The sequence below is a fragment of the Monopterus albus genome, unplaced genomic scaffold (genome assembly GCF_001952655.1).
Source record: "Monopterus albus unplaced genomic scaffold, M_albus_1.0 scaffold2.1, whole genome shotgun sequence".
NCBI lineage: Eukaryota > Metazoa > Chordata > Actinopteri > Synbranchiformes > Synbranchidae > Monopterus > Monopterus albus.
In genome coordinates this window covers 8,080,042-8,100,657 of record NW_018127882.1, presented here as the reverse complement: position 1 = coordinate 8,100,657, position 20,616 = coordinate 8,080,042, and the positions used below count along the sequence as shown (strand labels likewise).

General features: G+C 40.8%; 2 protein-coding genes and 1 non-coding gene across 9 annotated transcripts; 1 reads left to right on the top strand and 2 right to left on the bottom strand.

Annotated features, from left to right (window-relative positions):
• Nucleotides 1-629: 629 nt before the first annotated feature.
• LOC109957270 (smoothelin-like protein 2) lies at nt 630-2,660 on the bottom strand. Its single transcript, XM_020595014.1, has 3 exons — nt 2,536-2,660; nt 2,240-2,391; nt 630-1,293 (listed from the first exon to the last, which is right to left on the bottom strand). The coding sequence occupies exons 1-3, from the start codon at nt 2,572-2,574 to the stop codon at nt 927-929; spliced, it is 558 nt and encodes a 185-aa protein (XP_020450670.1). The 5' UTR covers nt 2,575-2,660; the 3' UTR covers nt 630-926.
• Nucleotides 2,661-6,751: 4,091 nt separating this feature from the next.
• Nucleotides 6,752-18,975, top strand: LOC109957183 (solute carrier family 43 member 3). Of its 7 annotated transcripts, none has more exons than XM_020594904.1 (13): nt 6,752-7,450; nt 11,296-11,493; nt 11,608-11,737; nt 13,400-13,446; nt 13,583-13,659; nt 14,604-14,696; nt 14,792-14,931; nt 15,339-15,448; nt 15,598-15,741; nt 16,141-16,248; nt 16,922-17,108; nt 17,281-17,404; nt 17,520-18,975. In XM_020594904.1, exons 2-13 carry the CDS (start codon nt 11,307-11,309, stop codon nt 17,640-17,642), a joined length of 1,470 nt encoding a protein of 489 aa, XP_020450560.1. In that variant the 5' UTR covers nt 6,752-7,450; nt 11,296-11,306; the 3' UTR covers nt 17,643-18,975. The 7 variants fall into 7 exon arrangements, with proteins under 7 accessions (XP_020450560.1, XP_020450518.1, XP_020450546.1 ...); XM_020594862.1 differs by lacking the exon at nt 6,752-7,450 and adding an exon at nt 9,898-11,193; XM_020594890.1 differs by lacking the exon at nt 6,752-7,450 and adding an exon at nt 9,906-11,113.
• On the bottom strand, nt 6,862-6,933 carry trnaw-cca (transfer RNA tryptophan (anticodon CCA)). Its single transcript has one exon. It is a non-coding gene; the product is annotated as a tRNA-Trp (tRNA).
• Nucleotides 18,976-20,616: the final 1,641 nt, after the last annotated feature.

The window sequence follows — 20,616 nt, the reverse complement described above, 5'->3', positions numbered from 1 at the left end:
CTGAAAATGCTTGATGCCAAAGATAACATATTCAAATAGGCTTTTTTTTTTCTTAACAGCAACAGCAAACCTGAAGATGTTGAGTTCAGTATCACTGACTTTTGGGCAAATAATCAGTTTTGAGAAACTGACTGTGATATTTGACATTTTTGCTCAAACCAAATAATCAGTTTTGAGAAACTGATTGTGATATTTGACATTTTTGCTCAAACCATTAATCAGTTATCAAGTTGTTGTCTGTTATTAAATGAATCATTTCTTTTCTATAGTTCTGGATGCCTGGGAAATAACTGCACTACCATGTGGTGTGGTCAGTATTGGCCCAACAACAAGTTTTTGTAAGTAAAGTGTAACTACGACCTCAGATTGTCGTTTCAACATACAGTCAAACATGACACTATAGCTTTATCATTGATAGGGTACAAAAAGGGTTAAACTTTATAGTGGATGTTTTTTTAAATCAACTGTTTTTTAGCTATTTTTCTTAAGTTTTTAATTGTATTTTCAAGTTGAACTTCTTTATAGTGTAGAGGTGTGTCATTTTTGTACTATAAAATACTAGTCTGTGACCAAAAAAAACAACAACAACCTATTGGCGCTGTGAACACACTGTTATCACAGTCCGTTCATCTTGACTGAGTATCACAACTCAGATGTTCTTGGTGCACAAATAACGTTGTGATTCACAAGTCCATCATTTAATTCATTTTTTTTAAACACAGCAAATGGAGGAGCATTCTTGCTTTATGTGCTCAAAACAAACAAGTGCAGCCACATGGAAACGAATGGGGAAAAGAACAGCACAGTACACTTTCAAACAGCATCATATTGCCAGTATTCACGTTGAGAGTCAACTTTATTGGCAACTATCAACACTCTTTTTGGTCTTTTCAGTCTTCTTGTTTGCTGTCAGTGTTTTTCTAGGACTACGCCTCGACTAACCCTCCTCCACCTTCCTCCATCTCACAGCATTTTGGTGCATCTTTCTCCTCACCAGTTCCCTCTGTCTCTGCAGTCTCTCCCTCTTTCTCCTCATGGCTATCCATCCTCCCGTAGTCAGCTGACTCTTCTTCATTCTTCTCTGTCGATACCTCTCCTGCTTTCTCTTTCTCTGCTCCCTCATTACCAGCCTCCCCTTTCTCCTCCTTTTCTTTGTCCTTCCTCTCTTTCTCTATTTTGGACAGGCTTTGGCAGAGTGACTGGACATAGGTGAACACACACATGGGGTCCGGGTTGTTACCCATCATGATCATGTCTGACACTTCCAGCAGAGGGCAGCAGTCAGCCAGGGACCTGGCAGGGAGAGGTGATGAAAGAAGACAAATGAAAGAAGAGGAGAGAGTTGAGGGATTACAAGGTAGGCAAAGTGGGCAACTGTTCGCACACCCTTAATAAGCCCCTGGGCTCACTGTATGTCAGTGAATCTAGGGCTGTGAGTAGTGTGCAAATCTGGGGTAGTATTTACACTATTAATCACTACCTGTTGCCTAATTACCTAACCATCTTACCATATAGCCCATTTAATTGTTTTCTAATGAAAAACACATTTCTCCAAATTAAGTGACTTTGACTTTGATGATTTTTTTTTCTTTTTTGGAGAGAAAATGAAGGTATAAGCAGGACAATCTACTTTTTAACAAACTTTTAAAAAACAGTTTAGATAAGCTGAAATATTAATTGTCATAAAGATGAACCATTCAGTGTTGGAGAACCTTTTCTTTACTGTATACCTTATGGAACATAAATTACCTGTCATTGCAACCCCTAATTAATGTTGTTTAAAAATATTATAGGTGTACTATAGTGAAAACCCTAATCATTCAAATTATTTATAAATGTAACAGCTTCAGAAAAACACAATAAATAAATACGTGGTTGTCAATGAATATCAATGATATCTGTTAAAAAGTATCATATTGCCACAAAGTGAACTAAGACAGATAGGAAGGAACATTCCCAGAACATTTAATAACATTCTCTAAAGAAGGAATAACGTAATGGGAACGTTCTTTAACAGTGTTAACTGCTTGTTACTTGTAGGCCTCTGGATCTCTGAGTGTATGATGACTTGTTGGTACTAGGAAGCCACAGGGTACATGGATAAAGAACGAGTCACCAAATGGGGATGTGGAGTGTCTTTGCATTTTCCTGGGGCCCAAGAGTAAATTTGTGCCCTGCAGGGTTCAACAACTTCTCACATGCAGAGAGAAACAAGGAAACAGAGCTAAATGCACCCTACTCTGCCATTTGGAAGGCCAGTGTGAAGTTTTTCTCCCTCTCCTCTGATTTCAGCGAGCTGTAGTCGAAAGCGTCTGGAAAGAAACGATGAATCAGAGCACAGAACGCCAGCCCATCAGACCATGACGACGAGAAGTTTTCTATGTTGACGCCCTAAAAAAGTCAAAGAACAAGAACTGGATAAACACAAAGAAGCACATGTGCATCTAAGCATCGATTTATTCTTATTTGATACTTTCTCTAGTGAACAGATGTGGGCATTTGACATGTTAGATGAAGATTCTGTGTTGATCTTACCTCATAGCGGCGAGTCTTGCTGCGACACCACTGAAGCATCTTCTGTTTGATAGAGGCTCCTGTAGCTGCAGCTGCAGATGACCTCTGAATTTTGAAGTTGCGTGGTATTGGTGTCCTACAAATGCCACAGTTTCTTATTAAACTTTTATCAGACCATATTTTAATGTCACCCTCTAAACTTACTTGAGGCACTGGGTGTCAAACAGTGACTTACTCTGGTGCACCTTTTTGGAACTTGGCAATAATGTCATTTTTAGCGGCTGCCCTGATGGAGCGCGCAGAGGGTCTAGGTCTGGAGATTGAAGAGGAGGGAGGACCACTCTTTCTTTTGGGCTTTGCTTGCTTTTCTGCCTCCATCTTTCCTTTTTCTTTAATCTCTACATTCACTTCTTTCTTCTCAGCCCCCTTTGCTGCTTTTCCACTTGCATCTTTCTCAGCTTCCTTTACCTTTTCCTCAGTTTTACTCTTGTCTTCATCTTTGTTTTTGTTCTCTACTTCCCCCTTGTCTTTCTCAGTTTTGACCTCTTCCACCGGCACATCTTTCTTTTCTTCTTCCACTTCTTTCTCCTTGTCTTTTTCTGCAGTTATTGGTTCAAGATCCTTCACGTCAGCATCGGTACATGCTTCGCCTTTATCTTGTTCAGCCTCTTCAGCATCACCTCCGGTAGGGTTTGTATCATCAGCACCAGCCTTTTGTGCTGCTTCTTCTGGTGCTGTGGTCTCCTCCACCTGACCCTCTGCTGTCTCCCCCTCTGAGTGCTCTATCCCTGGGGCTTTACTCTCCCCCGGGCCTGGCCCCTCTGCCTGGAAGAAAAGAAACACACAGTTGGGCTGGGTTATGCCTTTATCTTCTTTAAATATTTTATACAAGTTTCAGTTCAGTCGTTGTACTGTAGGCCTCTAAATCACACATTTTCTCATTTATGTGAAGCACACAGACCATTCGAGATTGTGGAGCATGGACAAAATACAGCTGCAGTCCAATTCAAAGTGACATAGACTATGGATAATTGTGATGACCATCTTTCTCATTTTGCTGATTCAATCATTTATACTGGACATTTATAGCCCTGCTGTTTGTTTTATTAGGCTGAGTTAGAAAGAAGACTGTTACTGGTGAGGCAGTGACACAAAACTGAAGAATTCATTTATGCTGGACAGTTATAGCCCTGCTGTTCGATTTATTAAGCTGAGTTAGAAAGAAGACTGTTACAGGTGAGGCAGTGACACAAAACTGAAGAAGAATACATAAAAATACAAAGTAGATTTACTTAACCTTATGACAGTCTTGTTAAGATCATGGCTTCATTTTAAACAGTAGCATTCTGTAAGATGAACTAAAATTAGTGTCCACACTTTCCTATGGGGAAAACACGGCCCTCGTAATGTGAGAGCTGTGCTTCAGCCTGGGATTTGTTGACTGTCTTACGTACTTGGATCCAGCAGAGAGTTTGAACTTTAGGATGTCTGAGCTCCTTGCTGTTTGTAAACCACATCATAAACTTATATCGAGAATCAAGTTAAAGTGCCATTTCTATCATAACTAATCTTCAACTGAAAAACTTTCGCTGCTTTAAATTTAACTATAATTTTTTTAAAACTCAGCTGCTTTTGAATGGTGGTGCTTTTACTTTAACTTTAGGGATTTCAGAGGTCATTTACTTTACTTTGTGGTATACTGTGTCTTCACATAAGAGTTGAATGTACTTTTGCAGTATTGTCTTAAAATCTTATAATAAAAACCCATGTGCTCTTTTTATGTATGACCTCCTGCAGGAACAACATGTCAGGCCCTGCAGTAATGACTGATCAGAGGGAATAGGAATCTGCATGGTGTGTGTTTGTACGTGCATGTGTATTTTTCAGTCAGGAGTAAGAACAGGTGTAGCACAGCAAGTGCAGCCAAAACCACTTCATCTGTCCTGCTGTCCTCACTACAAACACAACACCTGCCACGGCCACAGACACTGTCTATTTCTGGTACAGGTTGTAATTTCAGTGTTTTATAGATGTGAAACCTTTTATTCTGGATGTTAATATTAACATACAAAAACAAACCTGGTTGTTGTTGTTATTAGTGTCAGTCGTGTCTGTAGACTCAGAAATCTCATGGCAGGGCGGTTCTCCATCCATGACCTCCAGAAATGCCTGTTTATCCACTGGACAAAGGTGAAATCAGACTTTTTCTTGCAATAATGATCCTGCACTCTTAAACGAGTCTATCTCCTCTAGAAAGTTTTCATTCAGTCAGAAGTGAATCATCTTCACAGGAGCTGTGATGAATGTCTGTCTGTGCTTCTCCACTTTCCTTCTCTGTCCCTGTCCCTCGTTCTCTCTCACCGTCAGCACTGCACTAGGTGTGTGATGTGTGTGTGTGTGGATATCTGCCTTCACCCTGCTTCACCCAACACCCCCACCCTCTGCTTTGTGAGGATTCCTGTGCTTCTTTATCTGACCTTTTGAACAACACAGGGTCCCGAAATAGAGTCTCTGTGACATAAACACAGTCCAATGGGCCACATAGCTGCGTCTGCTGTGGTAACCGTGGCTGTACACACACATATACCACACGTGTGTGAGCATACAGTCCACAGTTTTGCAGTTCTAGTACATTTGAATGAGTGCAGTTGTTGTCAAATTTAAAGTTATCCTTAAAGAGGGTAAATAAAGTTAGACTAAATTATCAGATACTAAGCACTGAGGTAGCGCAAAGGGAACACAAAGACCACTCCTTGAGCATTGCCCTTACACTCTTTAGTGTTTGGAGGGCAGCATATATCATGATAAACACTTGATTTCTCTCTTCAGTCCCTTTTCCATTTAATATCCCTCTCTGTCTTTCAGTGTAGCTTTAATACTGTACATCAGCATGAAGTCAGTCAGTCCATATACAGGAACTGCATGCACTCCCAAGCTCCATCTTATGCATCCTTGCCCCAAGCCAAGATAGCTAAGTTTTGGAAGTTACTCATCACTGCATTGTCCACTCAACTGAGATATTACACAGTCACCTCAAGTTAAAATCTACAGAGTACCACCTAAAAACAGCAGCTGCATATCCTCTCAGGTTAACGTATTTGTGTTTGCCTGTTATTTTTACTTGAATCAAAGGTCATTCGTCTGCATTGTGGACAAGGACTACAATGAAGGAATGAAGGAATGAAGGAGGAGGAGGTCATGATAAAATGTAAAAATGGTTGAAATGTAAGTTTTCCATCATGTTTTACTCTTCTATTTTGCATTTGTCTTCAAAAAATATTTTCGCTTATAGGCCATATTTAACTTACAACATTTCTTTTTTTCCCCTTCAACTTTCTTTCCACCATTTTTGTTGCTTTTTATTTTTCTACTGTCTTGTAAATATCACAGTATAAAACAGATACGGTCCCAGGTACAAAACTGTATCATTCAACACAAAACAGATGGTTTTAAAAATAAGTCTTTTTTCCACTGTCTGTCATTAACTTCTCCTACCCCCCTCCCCCTTCTCTGCTACTGCCTTCTTTCTAAGTCCTGGGGGCTATAAACATGTCAGTGCCTTCTTGTGTGTCTCTCCCATCCTGTTCATGACTCATTCACTACAGCTGCTATGCATCTGTTGCACTTTGCATGCTGTAAAATTAGATGGCTTAATGTTATTAAATGAGGAAGCAGTATTCACAGATTTACAGAAAAACTGTAACTGTTTTTGTGTTTCAGGGTGTCGTCATGTGCATTTGCGTCTCCGTGGGGGAGAGTGAAATGATGGCCAAATATGACACAGACAAATGATGCAATGATGGTTTGTGCTAATAATATTCTCCTCGCTCACGTGAATGTGTATGTGCGTGTGTCCACAACAGAGGCAGCCTGTATGCCTTGAACCACTCTTCCTGTTGTCTTCTGCTTTTTGAACTAGATGCATAACAGTGGCAGCACTGTGGTATGACCTAATTGTTTTTCACTGTCTCACATGGCAAAGCGCATAGTCAAAAACCTTCCTGACAGGACAAACAAAGAGGAACAAGGAGATCAGAAGCATCAGCTCCACTTGTTGTCAGTGCTTTGGATGAAATAATTGTAACTATGAGTGTATAATGTGCAGTCCACCATACTCATCACAAAGGAGTTACAACTAGCATTTCATACTGGTGTTCAGTTGAGCTGGCATGTGGCGATGGCCATGGCAAACGCCTCCGGTTCTGTGGCACTGCCATCCTGGAAGAGACCATTGTCATTAAGATCTTAATTTTTAAGTCAGTGGTACAGAGGGATGCAATACAAGTGCAAAAGCAAACACTGAGTGACAGCTGCCATTAGAGCCCAAATATACTCTGTGCATCTGTTTGACCTTGACGTGAGTTGAACACGCAACCTTCTGATCTGGAGTCAGACGCGCTACCATTGCGCCACAAGGTCAGTGAATATGTCTATTTAATTGCACACTTTTACAAAGGAATGCAATTTGGTTAAACGAACACACGATGGCGCCAACAGACTAAACAGCCCAAGTGTACTAATACATCAATGAGTGTACCCCTCTTATCAGGTACTATATTCATTTATTTATTCGTTTTTCTTAAATCTAAAGTCTGTAACTTTGTGATGTTAGTATTTCTCAACCTTCTCTGATTCTTGGTTCTGTGTGTCTGCAGATTGCACTGCACAACAGTTTTCTCTTGTTTTCTCCATTACCTCATTTATGAACAATTTCGTGATGCTATCTAATGGCTTCCTGTTTGACCGGTCCAAGCGCTGAGAAAGCAGAAATGGGAGCAACAGAGAGGCAGAGTCCTCTGTTTTATCAGGAGGAAAGAAGTCACTGCTCCCCATCCACCCTGTCACCAGCGACCGCAGCCTTGTCCTTACATCTCTATAGGACCAACAATCAGTGGATGGCAGGAGGACAATAAAGGTCAGGGGAATATAACATCACGTAAGTGCGCATCCTCTCATGACAAGACATTAGGCAGCTGTGAAAACAGATCAGCTCTCCTGTGTGTGTGTGTGTGTGTGTGTGTGTGTGTGTGTGTGTGTAATGCCCTGCACGACTCTTAACGTAGGCTACAGCTGTATTACACGACTCTTTGTGCAGGTTACAGTTCAGTGTGGGCAACAGTCACACACCTTAAATGGTGCTGCTGATCCATAGAGCTGGCTCTTTCCAAGTGATGCTCTGCCTGAAGTGTAGCCAACTTCACTTCTGGCTTGTTTTGGAGGTTTCTTCCCTTCAACCAGCTGCTCATCTGGGCTATAGCTGGCTGTTCAGTTTGACCAGGAAAGATAAGTACAACTTCCAGCCATAAATACAGTAGCTGCTTGCTTGATGCTTTGTCTGTCTGTTTGACATTGTCCCTCTGCACTGTCTGCAATATTGGGATTGTATTAAATGGTTTTGTGCTTTATTGCTCAGTGAATATAGATGTGTAGCCTCAAACAACAGTAAAGCTGAACATTTTTAGTTTCAGTCATTGTTTTATGTAAAATCCTAGATACTGGAGTACAGAGCCAAAACAAAATGTGTCACTGCCCTAACTATGCTGTGCATGGTGTATGCAAGTATTGTCAGTAAACAGAATTTCACTGAGGTTTAGCAGTTTTTCTGAAGTTTAAATTTAAGCATTAACCAGCTTGTCATTCCAGCTGTGTGTGTTTAACCCTGTCAGAGGGCAGTCCCACAGTCACAACTGTCTTCAGTCTTTTGGTTCCCTAAAGTTCAGTACATTCTACATTAAGATTTATACAAATTAGTTCAATTCATATACAAACATTATTTGTCTAGGAAGGTGAAAAACAAAAACAGCCACTCAGACAGAAATGCACAATTAATACCACAACTGTGCAGCATGAATACAATATATTAGTGCAACCTGTAGGACATTTTAGGATTTTGTCATTAGATGATCCCAAAAGTGTTGCATTTCATCTCTTACCATCCACAGTTTTAGAAAGAAGAACTAGTGAGTGATGGCGAAACAGTGTCTCGTAGTTCATCTTAAGTTGCTGATGTCGATGTTTCCTTTTGGCACGATTGCAGAGTTCAACGCCTGGTTATGCAAACACATACTTTTATACTTATCAGGACCTTTAGTTTCAAAATGTGTTCCCTAGCCTTTGCCTCTGTTTATGACTAAGCTACCCCAGTACCTAAACCATAACCTAAACCCAAGACTGGATAACCAACCAGGCAAAGTGAGAAACTGCCTGAACCCTCCAAAGCCCCACTTTGCACTTGGTGTGTGGTAATAGACAGACAGACAAACTTATATCTGTCTGATAAATGTGAAGCTATATATGAACTGACATTTTTACATTTCTGGTTTGTACAGATTAGACAACTGAGGTCTTAATTAATGAGCTCTAGAGGTTCTGCCTTTGTAGAGAACCATGCTACAGTAGCTATTTACCCTGTGTCCAGTCTTTACACTAAGCTAAGATGTTCTAGCCACTTATTGTTACTGACAGGCAGAAACATCATATGTCCATATTTTGTCATTTTAATTTTTTTCATAAATCAATTCTATTGATCACCCTTTACGTCTGTCTGTGGGTTTTACAAACATTCAACCAATGGAAAGCATTAAGAAGGGCTTGTGACTAAATCTTGTAGCTCCATTAGATCCTGAAACTGTCAGCAAAACCTCATATGAGCTTGATTTATGTAAAATGTTAATATGACATGCTGGTAAGTGACTGTTAATAAAGACACAGTACCATCGTTGACAGTGTGATGTTGAATTATTTTAGATACACAGGGTTTTTTTCAGTTCCTTAGAAATAGTGGTTTTGGAGATACAAATTTCTGCCCAACAGCAACAATATTTTAGTTAACCATAGTCACAAGACAGGCAAAAAACCTTATCATGCAACTCTTCACCACATGTTCAGAGATGTCTGTGTTTAAATTGCTTTCTATTGTATTCTTCTACTTATCATTAGATACTTTAGGCATTTATTGATAAATTTACAGCATGTAGAGTGTAAACTAAAATACACAAAACTACCCCCAGTCAAGGCTAGAGTGTGGATACCCAAACCAACCCTGATGGGTCCATCGGTACCCAGGAGTTCAAGCCAGGTTCGGGCAGAAATTTAGAAATTATGTTCAGGTCCAGGTTGAGTTTGGACACAGGCAAACTTTGTCAGGCTCGACTTGGGTTTGGACATTATATCCTATAAGCTTGTCGGGTCTGGGTCAGGTTCAGATGCCACACTCTCGGGCATGGGTCAGGTGTGGACAGAGATACGCCACCCAATCCATGCTCTACTCAAGGCGCACCTACTTGCTTATTGCAGAGCTTTTATCCATGACTACATCAGGACAGGAAGTTTGCTCAGTTGTCAGAACTGTAGCTTATGAAACTTTTGTGATCTTTTAGAAGAGACAAATTCCACCCATGTTTGAAAGTTAGGCTTTTTGGTGATTTAAATCATTTGGGGTAATAATTGAGGTCTATGACACACTAGAGTAATCAGCCTGGTTTGTAAAAATTCTATTGACTTCTAGGGAGATAAAGCAAAGTTAAATGTGAGCCCAGTTTTTGGGGTGAGACCTACAGCATCAGGAGAAGTTGTAAGCTTCTGCACCATCCTCTCTTACAGCCTGTCAAGGAGCGATAAGGCCTAGCAACAATGCCTTGTTCATACAGTCCTGGATACAATATGACACAGACAAGCAGCTTCTACACCACACTCAGTGTTATTTTCACTACTAGGTCAGCATCCACATCTGGATTCTATCTCACACTTTGACTTGCTGGAATTGCAGAAATGCTCATTTCCGCAGACGTGGAGTGTTTTCTCGGTTGCAGTTTGGGGAGAATGACTAAGAGAAAACCACAAGGGAGGGAACTAGTGAAAACAGGAAGGAATGACTAAATAAAGAAAGAGACTGTGCTGAAAGTAGAGAAGTATGGTTTGAGAGAGCAGTTGTTGATACCCTCCGTGGCTGAACTGTGAGTACTAGCTGGCAAATACAACATATGACTATGCATTTTGGTTGATTTAATGTTCTCTCACTTACCAGGCTTCTTGTGGCTGTAGGCCACAAACGCAGTTTTGGACACGCATCTGGTGAACAGTGAGTTTATTAAAAGGTTACGCAAGAGGATAAGGAGAGCAGTGCAGGGACAGACGCTGAGTCTCTGGATACCTGGTGACCAGGTGGGGGAGACGTAGGGTCAGAGGAGCGGGACGTGGGAGTCGGGAGGGTGAAGCTGTTGAAGAGCAGTGCTTCATCAGGCTGGTAGCAGAGGGGTCAGGCAGGTAGCAGGAGGTAACCAGGACACAGGGCAGCGCTGTGTGGAGCAGGTTGGGTGTAGCACCAGGAGCAGAGTGACTCACAGGCAGATATGCAAAGGAGCAGAGACACGCACCGTTAGGCAGATAGCAGGAGGTAACCAGGAAGCAGGGCAGCGCCGTGTGGAGCAGAAGGGGAAGACGTGTTCAGACAAAGGTTGGAGTAACGCAGGGTTTAACAAGGAGTCGGCCTGCAAGCTAAAGCAGTGGCAGCAAAAACTGACTGGCAAGGGGGAGACATCTGAGCCCAGACTATATGCCCGGGCATAAACTGCCACAGGAGTATGTAACTGCTTTAAAGGTGCAGGATGGGCTCATTTCAACACTATCCTCTCTATAGACATCAGGAAAAAGATTTAATTTCGTTTCCTCTTTTGGCAGGTACGCGGACAGAAGCTACGTGTGCTTGTGTGTGTGTGTGCATAAATGTCTGTGCAGTTGTAAACGCAGTGTTTTTGAACTGTCTGCCTGTGTGTATATCAGTGTGTGGGACCATGCCGGGTCCTGGGAGCTGCGTGGCGGTTCGACGCTGCTTCACTTTTGCCACGGGTCTGGTTGAGTGTCTGTGTTTTGCTGGAGCTGCGTTCGGATGGGCTTCACTTGTGTTTGTCCTGAAGACAGAGGGCTACTTCAGCTCTCTGTGCGTCAACTCCACAGATGTCAATACAACGCAGGTCCTAGGTCAGTTTGCTACTTGCCCTTGAATTCTGAATCTCTGTAGACATTATCCAATATAACTGTATGTTTTAAATGTTTTAAAAACCTTCTCTGATTCTTGGTTCTGTGTGTCTGCAGATTGCACTGGACAAGAGGAACAGTTTTCTCTTGTTTTCACCATTGCCTCATTTATGAACAATTTCATGACATTACCCAATGGCTTTCTGTTTGACCGGTTTGGCACTACAGTGGCTCGGCTCTTTGGAATGTGAGTCAAGAAACAATAACTTAAAGAGTCAAGCATCTGTGGATTTAAAGGGATTTCTGTGTAATCTCTCATCAAAATGTTACTCACTAGAGGGCTAAAAGCCCATCTACTGAGTAGTTAAGAAGAAGAAAATGACAAAGATCAACTAGAAAACAACAACCACAAGAGATGGTGGTATGATGGGTGAACAACACGTGCAGCACCGTTTTTCTAGGTGTAAGGATGCTTGGTTTTCTCTTTAATTCACAGAGGTTTAGTTAGATTATGCTCATACATTACAGCCAGCACAGTTTCAAAATCAGCCCCATCCCCTTTGTGTCTTGACCCTGTAGTGCCGTCAGCACATACTGGATGTCACAGCGGTATTTAATTATTAGTCAGACACATTACATAATTCTCCGAACCGTACAGAAAGAGGGCTGTTTCACACCAACATAGTTGAAGGAAGTTCAGAGTTCATTTTGGCTGAGTTAATTTCTATCATATAACATGACACCACATTCACGCACTGCCCCATTAAAATCCACAATAACAAACTGATAACACGATGAAAGGAAAACTAAAAGTTAAGGAAAGCAAATAGTTGGTTAAGAGGCTAAAAGTGAGGATGAGGATGAAGTTAATCTTATGTAAAGGAAAATGAAGTTGGCCAAAGGTTCTCCAAACAGCAGCAAAAGCACTGAACCCGCACATGAACTTATGTGTATGTTATGTATTAACTGCCACATTTTATAACATTTGTCAACGGTTAAAAGAAAATGTAATATGTTTGTATTCATTTTGAAATCTTTTTTTGTCTCCCAGACTTCATATTGTTAAATCTAGTGCAGTTGTCAAAAACAAACAAGGTACCAATCCAGAGGTACTATGTAACAGAATAGTGTGTACTTTATATATAGATATTATTTTTAGTAGTCACGTAAGGGTGAGCTAAGTGTTTTTATAAGCTTGGAGAGATCTGTTTCTCTTCTCCTCTCTTGCTCAAGCAAGAATATCTGGGCTTGACTCCTCCCTGTTTAATTTATGGGTAAACATCCAGAGAGAACATCAGCCTTATGTGAACTGTTTGTGTGCTCTGTTCAGGCTTAGAAAAGGAAATGGGCGCTAGGTTCAATGCAACCTAGAAGTTCATGAACTGGACATCTCAGGCAATTCCCAGAAGGAGGGGAGTGTACAGGAGGTGTAATCAGGAGGACATAAATTTAGGATAGCTGTGGGTTAGAAAGTGGGTTAGGAGTAGAAAGACTGTTGCTGCAGTAGAGTGTGCGTGTTCGGGAAAGACACGAACAGGCAGAACCTGGCTGGGAGGGGACTCAGCACTCTGGACTGACTGACTGTAGGGCCAGCCATGACTGACTGACTCTGTGACAATCTCCTTATTTAATACTTTATTTATTCCATTGCAGGAGGAGTGATTCTGTTCCCTGTTCCCTATCTACCAGATTTCTGGAGTGTCTCATATCTTATTGACCTGTTCAGGATTATTGTAATATTAAATGATTATTTGAACTGGGATGATTTCCCTGAATGAATTTAGTTCACATCAGACCCTAACTACTGCACTAGCATCACCATCACTGTATGACTTATGGTTGGTACTGTGAAGCTCCCAATGTGTCAATAAAATGCCTCGATAACACTGGAATTTCTTTTTCCCACCAGATTTTGTTACACCATGGGCACCTTGATGGTGGCCTTTTCAACTCCAGGTGCAAAAACATTTCTTTGCCTGTTTGTTTCATGCTCTGTTGGGCCTTTATTGTCTAAAGAAGTATTTGAATATAAGGGCTAAATTGTTACTGTGAATAGGTGTGGATCCTCATTCTCTAACTTTTGTCTTTTCAGCTATATCCAACATGCTCTTCCCAGCTATGTCTTTCCTGACAACCGGTGGCATCATGTTTCTCATCACTAACATGCAGGTAGTGAGGCGATCATTTGCAAAGCCACACATTTACATAGATTTTGCGTGATGGATCATTTTCTCCTGGTTTCTACAAAGCAATGTTTACTCATTAGCTTGTTGAAAACATCTAAAAATGTCATATTGATATAATATCTTCTACAAATACATTAAATATTTTTTCCTAACAACAAATTGTAGCAATTTTGACACATCGTTTTAGGTTTGGAGACACTGTATGCAGTATGTGTTAGGAGGTCTGCATGTAGGCTCTGTTAGTGGAGTATCATTATAAAGGAACAATAAAAAAGACACATGATCAGAAACCACTAACTCCTTCCATGACCCATTTTTTAGGAAAGCTGACTGAGAGACACTTTTTTAGAGCTTTTTTTTGGAACCGATTGACTTCACAATATTGAAAACCTAATCAGTGTTCTTTGAGTAAAAAACATCCAGGTCTGTCCTCAGGCCGCCGCTAAAGAGGAACACAAAGAGAAGTCAGAGGTTCTGCCTTCCCCAAATGTTTGTTGGCTGCAGGAGCTTTTCTCAGGCCAAGTTCTGATTATGAGAGGACAAAACACAAAGACAGGAAACTGTAGCATCTAATTTGTTGTGCAGCTGCGAGTCCAAACACGCATCTTCATACATAACCAGGCAGTTCAGCCCAGCAAAGTTGGCACTGCAGGTCACTGTATGCCAAAACAGACAGAGAGACAGTTTCTTCCCACAGGCCATTACACTCATGAACAGTTTTGCTCTTTTAACTTGTATTTGCTCCTTTAACTTGCACTGGAGTCAAATTCCTTGTATTTTTGATAATACTTGGCAGTAAAGTTTATGCTTATGCTTACTTTACGCTGAATGACAAGAGATGTATTCCAAAAAGGAGATACTGTATCCAAGTCAGAATTTCTAATAAAGTAACGGTCATCCGTTTTAATTCAAATGTCTCTTTTAAAGGTAGGGAACCTGTTTGGCTCACATCGCTCCACCATCATCACTCTTTATAGTGGGGCCTTTGACTCTTCCTCAGCACTCCTTCTTGTCATTAAGGTGAGAAACAGTCACTTTCATTAATAAATCCTTCAGGATATATTGAAAGTGTCTCACTGCTGATGATCTCCACACTGTCTCTTCTTCTCCTGCAGTTGTTACATGAGTCTGGTGTCTCTCTTCGCACCTCCTTCCTCTTTCTGTCCTTTTGCAGCATCATTCACCTGCTCAGGACTTTCTTCCTGCTGCCCAGAAGCGTCATTCCCTACCCACTGCCTGATCGCTACACATATGGGTTTGACTCCTCAACAAACCACACAGATATTAACGCCTCATACATCAGGAATACATCAAGTGCAAACAGTGGTTATAATAAAAAAAAAAAGAATGAATTTGTTTAGTCCAGATATGTTAAAAAATGATTGAATTAGTTTATAAAACAATGACAAAAAAGTCTAAATTGATTTTGTAAATACACTGTGTGTAGGCTACTGTACAGTACGTCTAGGTGTACACCTGCAACAAGAGAAACATGGTCTGGGTGTACACCTGCAACAAGAGAAACATGTTAGTTGTGATGTTTTATAGACAGTTGGGACTTGAATCCACATTTATAAAGCAAACAATTAACAAGCAAATAAAGAACTCCCACAAGGTCCCCAATCTGTTGCTGACCCCAGTGTGACCTTTATCATCTGTCAGAGTCACCTGCGGTAAATCAAAGTCTCTGAGCTTAGAGGCAACAGCCAGCAGCACCACCAGGAGGCAGATAGAAGAACTGCCACTTGACAAAGATAGCCCCGTGAAACAAGGTTTGTGTGTTAGACGGCAAGTTTGCACAGTTTACAGTTGCATCAATGAACTGTAAGATAAAAGTCTAGGCTAAAGTATTTCTTTACCATAATCTTTACTTTTTTCCCCCTGTGTTCTACTCATCTCTTGATCTTCCCTTGTCTCTCAGAGAAGAGTCTACGTGAGTGTTTGCTGTCCAGGTTCTTTGCATGGCACCTGGTTTGGTTGTCGGTGATGCAGCTTAGAATTTACATGTTTATCGGCACTCTCAACCCCATGCTGGACAGACTGACAGAGGGAGAGCCTTCACTGGGTAAACACACCAACACTACACCACCTCACTGTCTCCCATGAATAGAAGTACATCCTTATTAGGTAAGCCTTTGTCATCCTCTGCACTTAGCCTTAGCCTTAGCCTTATATTAGCAACAACCTGACAGCACAATAATGTTTTCCTTCTACATATTTTATGTGACAACTAAAATGTTTCTTTAAATTCCTTTTTTCTTTGATTATTATTTGTAATTTTGAAAAGTATTGACTTGTATGTAAATCACTTGTAGGCTGGCTTGGTGTATGAATTCTGCTAAAAAACAAACAAACTTGCAGCCTTTGTGATCTGTTATTGCAAATTCTTTCAGACTTGCTGAACTGTTGTTGGAGTCATTTTTTTTCATCCAGCCATCTTATCTTTACTTGGGTGTTCCTGAAGTGAGCCAGTACATCAATGCCTTTGCTATAACCCAGCTGTGTGGTGTGCTGTGTGCCCCGTGGAACGGCCTCATCATGGACAGGCTTAAGCGCAGATACCGCGCTCCAGGTGAGCTCCAGGTGACAGTGACTAATGGATCCATGCCCAGGGCTCTTAATGAGTCTATTATGTGTGTCCTCGGTTTGCCAGTGGGCCCCTGCTTATGAAATTCAAAATTTGGTACTGCTTAAGTAAGGCTGGAGTTTTTTTTGTTTGTTTATTTTGTTTTGTTTTGAGTTGTAACTAATGCTTTTATTAATGATTTAATGCCTTAATAAACCATTTGTAAGAATTTATGGATATTCCTCCAAATGTGCCATTCAGCCATTTAACAAATATCCAGACCGAAACACATTTAATAACAACTTATTAATATTTACAACACCAAATTTCATGACTGATCTTTGTAGCAGAAAAAAACCCCTTTGACTAGCTGTTGTCACTGCAGACCTGATGACTTTAATATAAAGTGAGAAACAAGCCATCAGGGCCATGTACCTGCCAGAGAAAGTTACTCATCTACAAAGCAACTGATTTATTGTGTCCAAATGTCTGGTTTATTTTACAGACCCAAAGTTTGTATTTATTGTTCCACATCTGTGTTATGCATTTGTAGATTTTGTGAAGGGGGGAGAAATAATCTGTGATGACAGATATTGAGAAATGCACCTATTGCACATGACCTTGCTACTGGTTGGACACGTGTGTTTTCATTTGAGTGCTTGTGTGTGTTTGTGTGTAGGAGTGAGCGAGCAGGAGGTGGACCTGCAGGCGTCGGTGCCTTCTCTCTTCCTGACGGCGCTGCAGTGTGTGGTGTTCTCAGTTTGTGCCTCCACCCCGTACCTGCCTCTTCAGTACCTCACTTTCATCCTGCAAGTCCTCAACCGCTCCTTCCTTTATGGTGGCAACGCAGCCTTCATCAATGTGGCGTGAGTATCATAACACATACACGTCCACTCCTCTTTGTGTTCCAGATGGGGGTTAAATTTATTTTTAACTTTATTTTTTAATATATAACATTTTAAAAGCTCTTAAATTCTGTGACTGTCGTAACTGTTTGCCATGCTGCCACTATGTTTACGTGTATGGGTATGTGTGCAGTTTCCCATCCTGCCACTTCGGGAAGCTGCTCGGTCTGATCATGGCTCTGTCTGCAGTGTTTTCTTTGCTGCAGTATCCTTGCTTTGCTCTGGTGAAAGGTGCTCTGGGTGGAGATCCTCTATATGTGAGTACATGACATACAGTATAACTGATACGGTCCTGTTTACCCGTTTTTTGCCTTCCACACCACCTCTGAATCGTCCTCTCCATGTCCCTCTCTCTTCTTCATGTGACTGCAGATGAACATTGGCCTGACACTGCTCACCCTGCTGGCCTTCATCCATCCTCTCTCTGTATACCTGCACTGTCGACGTCTTGCCTCCCAGCGAAACGAGAGCAAAGCCATTAGTGCCTCCTCATAAAGACTGTAAAATGAGACCAGTGAGTCACACTCAACATTTTCCTTAATATTTCATATGACACTGTTACCGGCTTGTATGGCTGTGCCACCATACATTTCCCATTTGGAAAGTAGCATCCAGTGATTGTAAATGCATTTCAGGTTTAGGTGAAGTGGGTTTTAGGAAGTATCACAGTGCACTCACCACACTCTTGGAGCATGTTCACAGCCAGACTGAATATATCCATAATAATTTAGCACTTCTGTTGTGCCGCCTGCTCTGACTGACCCTCTGCAGAACCTCGAGTTCTTGTGAAATTTCCAGGAATCATAAATTTATTTTCAGCGAGTTATCTGATGTATAATTCAAATCATTTTACACTCTTCAGCAGTCTCAGAGTTTCAGCTGATGCCAAGTTTTTCCCTAAAATGTTTCAGCACTTAATTAAAACCCAGCCTGTGGTGCTTTTTGGACACTGACTGGTTGCTCCAGTCAGTTCAAACCGTTTTCTGATATGTCTTTTTTATTATTTTGCTTTATACAAGCTAATAATGTATTCATGTTTTTTATATTCTGTGTAACACTAGCCACCTATTACCTTGTAGTTATGGTGACTTCAGTAAGTGTGCCAAAAGGAAACACTTTATTGTAAAAATGCTGAAAACATTACAGATAAAGTTTACAATATACCAGTGTAGAGCTCTTCAAGTTATTGCTATCTATACATATCTTTAAAAATGGTATAGGAATATGTTAACTACAGAGATTGTATAAGGGACCTTTGGAGGCCAGAATCATAGGCGTCAGTCTTTGATGGCCACAGTGTAACACGATAACTCAGGCTCTATCAGGACAAATATCCTGTTTTCTCCCTGAGTTGTCTGCAGTGTTTGCTTTACCATGTGAGTTAATTATGATCCATCAGTATCACCGCTTCACTCTCAGTGTGTTTGTGTAGTTCAGTGGTAGAATGTAATGAAAAATTTGGTTTTTCACTGAAAATGTGCCACAACTATGTTGACATGTAAAGGATTTAAAAAAGGAATTCATGTATGTTGTACTTTACATAGTTTGTTTCAGGCTGACTGTAAGTGCCAAGACTGAAGAGTTGCTAATGCTTTGAAATGTAACAGTAGCTCCTCAGAAAAAGAAATGCATTTTTTTATGTCAAGTTTCGTTGTAGAGGGCATTGTTCCTTTCTGAACTTTATAGTGCCAAAATAAATGCTTCTGATTTAAATACAATGGTAATCTATTGATCAGCAATGACTAGAAAGAAAACAACTCTAAGAATGAGGATGGTTTACACATTGACATACAAATACATTTAAATAAACATTAAAGTGATATTTAAAGACTAAATACCGAAATCCAGCAGTGTTTTTGTTTTCAGGCATGACTTCTAATTGCATGTTGGTGTTTTAAGCAGAAACATTTACTGTGTTCACTTACAGGAGTATCAGAAAATAAAGTTGCATGACATTTGACATTTGATTTTGTGTTGGAAAATTAACAAGATGCTTTCAGGTATTTCAGTTTGAAGATTTCAAATGACAGACTAAAGGTACCCTCCACATATCACCACTCAGCCTGTTGTATAATGTGAGGAAACATTCTCTCAACAGTGAAAAGACAAAGGCTGACTGGAGCTCTGCAGAAAATAGAGGCACATTAGTCCAAACAGATTATAACTAGTCAAAGGCTTTAACATGCACTTGGATTGTTGGGAAAACATTTAGTTTACTGATTGAAGTCCAAACCTGCAGGACTCACTGCAGCCCCAGAGAACGTCTCCACTCATGCTGAGACTCTTGGCAGTCTGGGTTTTCATGCTGTCACTGAAGGTGGTGGAGAGGTTTCACACAGGGCAGAACCGTCTGGGGAAAAATCTCTGGCAAGGTTTAAACTTGAAATAACAGGGACACTCTCTCAAGTTCTCTGTACACCTGCTGTGATATAGCACAGTGAGCCCAGAAAAAAAACCGATGCAACACCACAAAGTCTGTCATATCTATGCACATGGTCCTGTGCAGGGAACATGTGCATGGTAACAGGTTCTTTCCTTGTATTTGCGTCACTGATGATCACAACCTCAGACTAAACAAATGTTTGACAGAAATAGGAGTGAAGGCTGGTGCAGTGGAAGATAAAAATAAACCAGTCTATTAATGAGGTGATTGGTTATTTGCCTTTATTTTTTTTTTTGGCGCGTTGAATCTGTCACAGGGACTGAGCATGTCTTTATGACACACACATTGCAAAGGCTTGCTAAAAATTGCCAACCACCTTTTGTCTGTTCCCTCTGATGTGTGCAACTGGAGAAAAAAAAAATCTAAAGGCTTCACATTGTTAGTCAATGTGCTGTTTTCCATCTGCTGTGGGGAGGTGGTGGGTAAACAAATTATCTCAGAAAGTGAATGAATGGCTACAAATTGTCTCAGAAAGTGAATGAATGGCTCACAAGGCTACAACACACAGTGAGCTTAGTGATGTTCTGAGTTTGTGGGTTGCAACTCAAAGCTAAGTGACCCACACTGGGCAAAACTAATGAGCACGGTGACATTTGCAGTGGGTACGGAAAGTATTCAGACCCCCTTAAATTTTTCACTCTTTGTTATATTGCAGCCATATGCTAAAATCATTTAAGTTCATTTTTTTCCTCATTAATGTACACACAGCACCCCATATTGACAGAAAAACACAGAATTTTTGACATTTTTGCAGATTTATTAAAAAAGAAAAACTGAAATATCACATGGTCATAAGTATTCAGACCCTTTGCTCAGTATTTAGTAGAAGCACCCCTTTGAGCTAATACAGCCATGAGTCTTTTTGGGAATGATGCAACAAGTTTTTCACACCTGCATTTGGGGATACTCTGCCATTCCTCCTTGCAGATCCTCTCCAGTTCTGTAAGGTTGGATGGTAAACGTTGGTGGACAGCAATTTTCAGGTCTCTCCAGAGATGCTCAATTGGGTTTAAGTCAGGGCTCTGG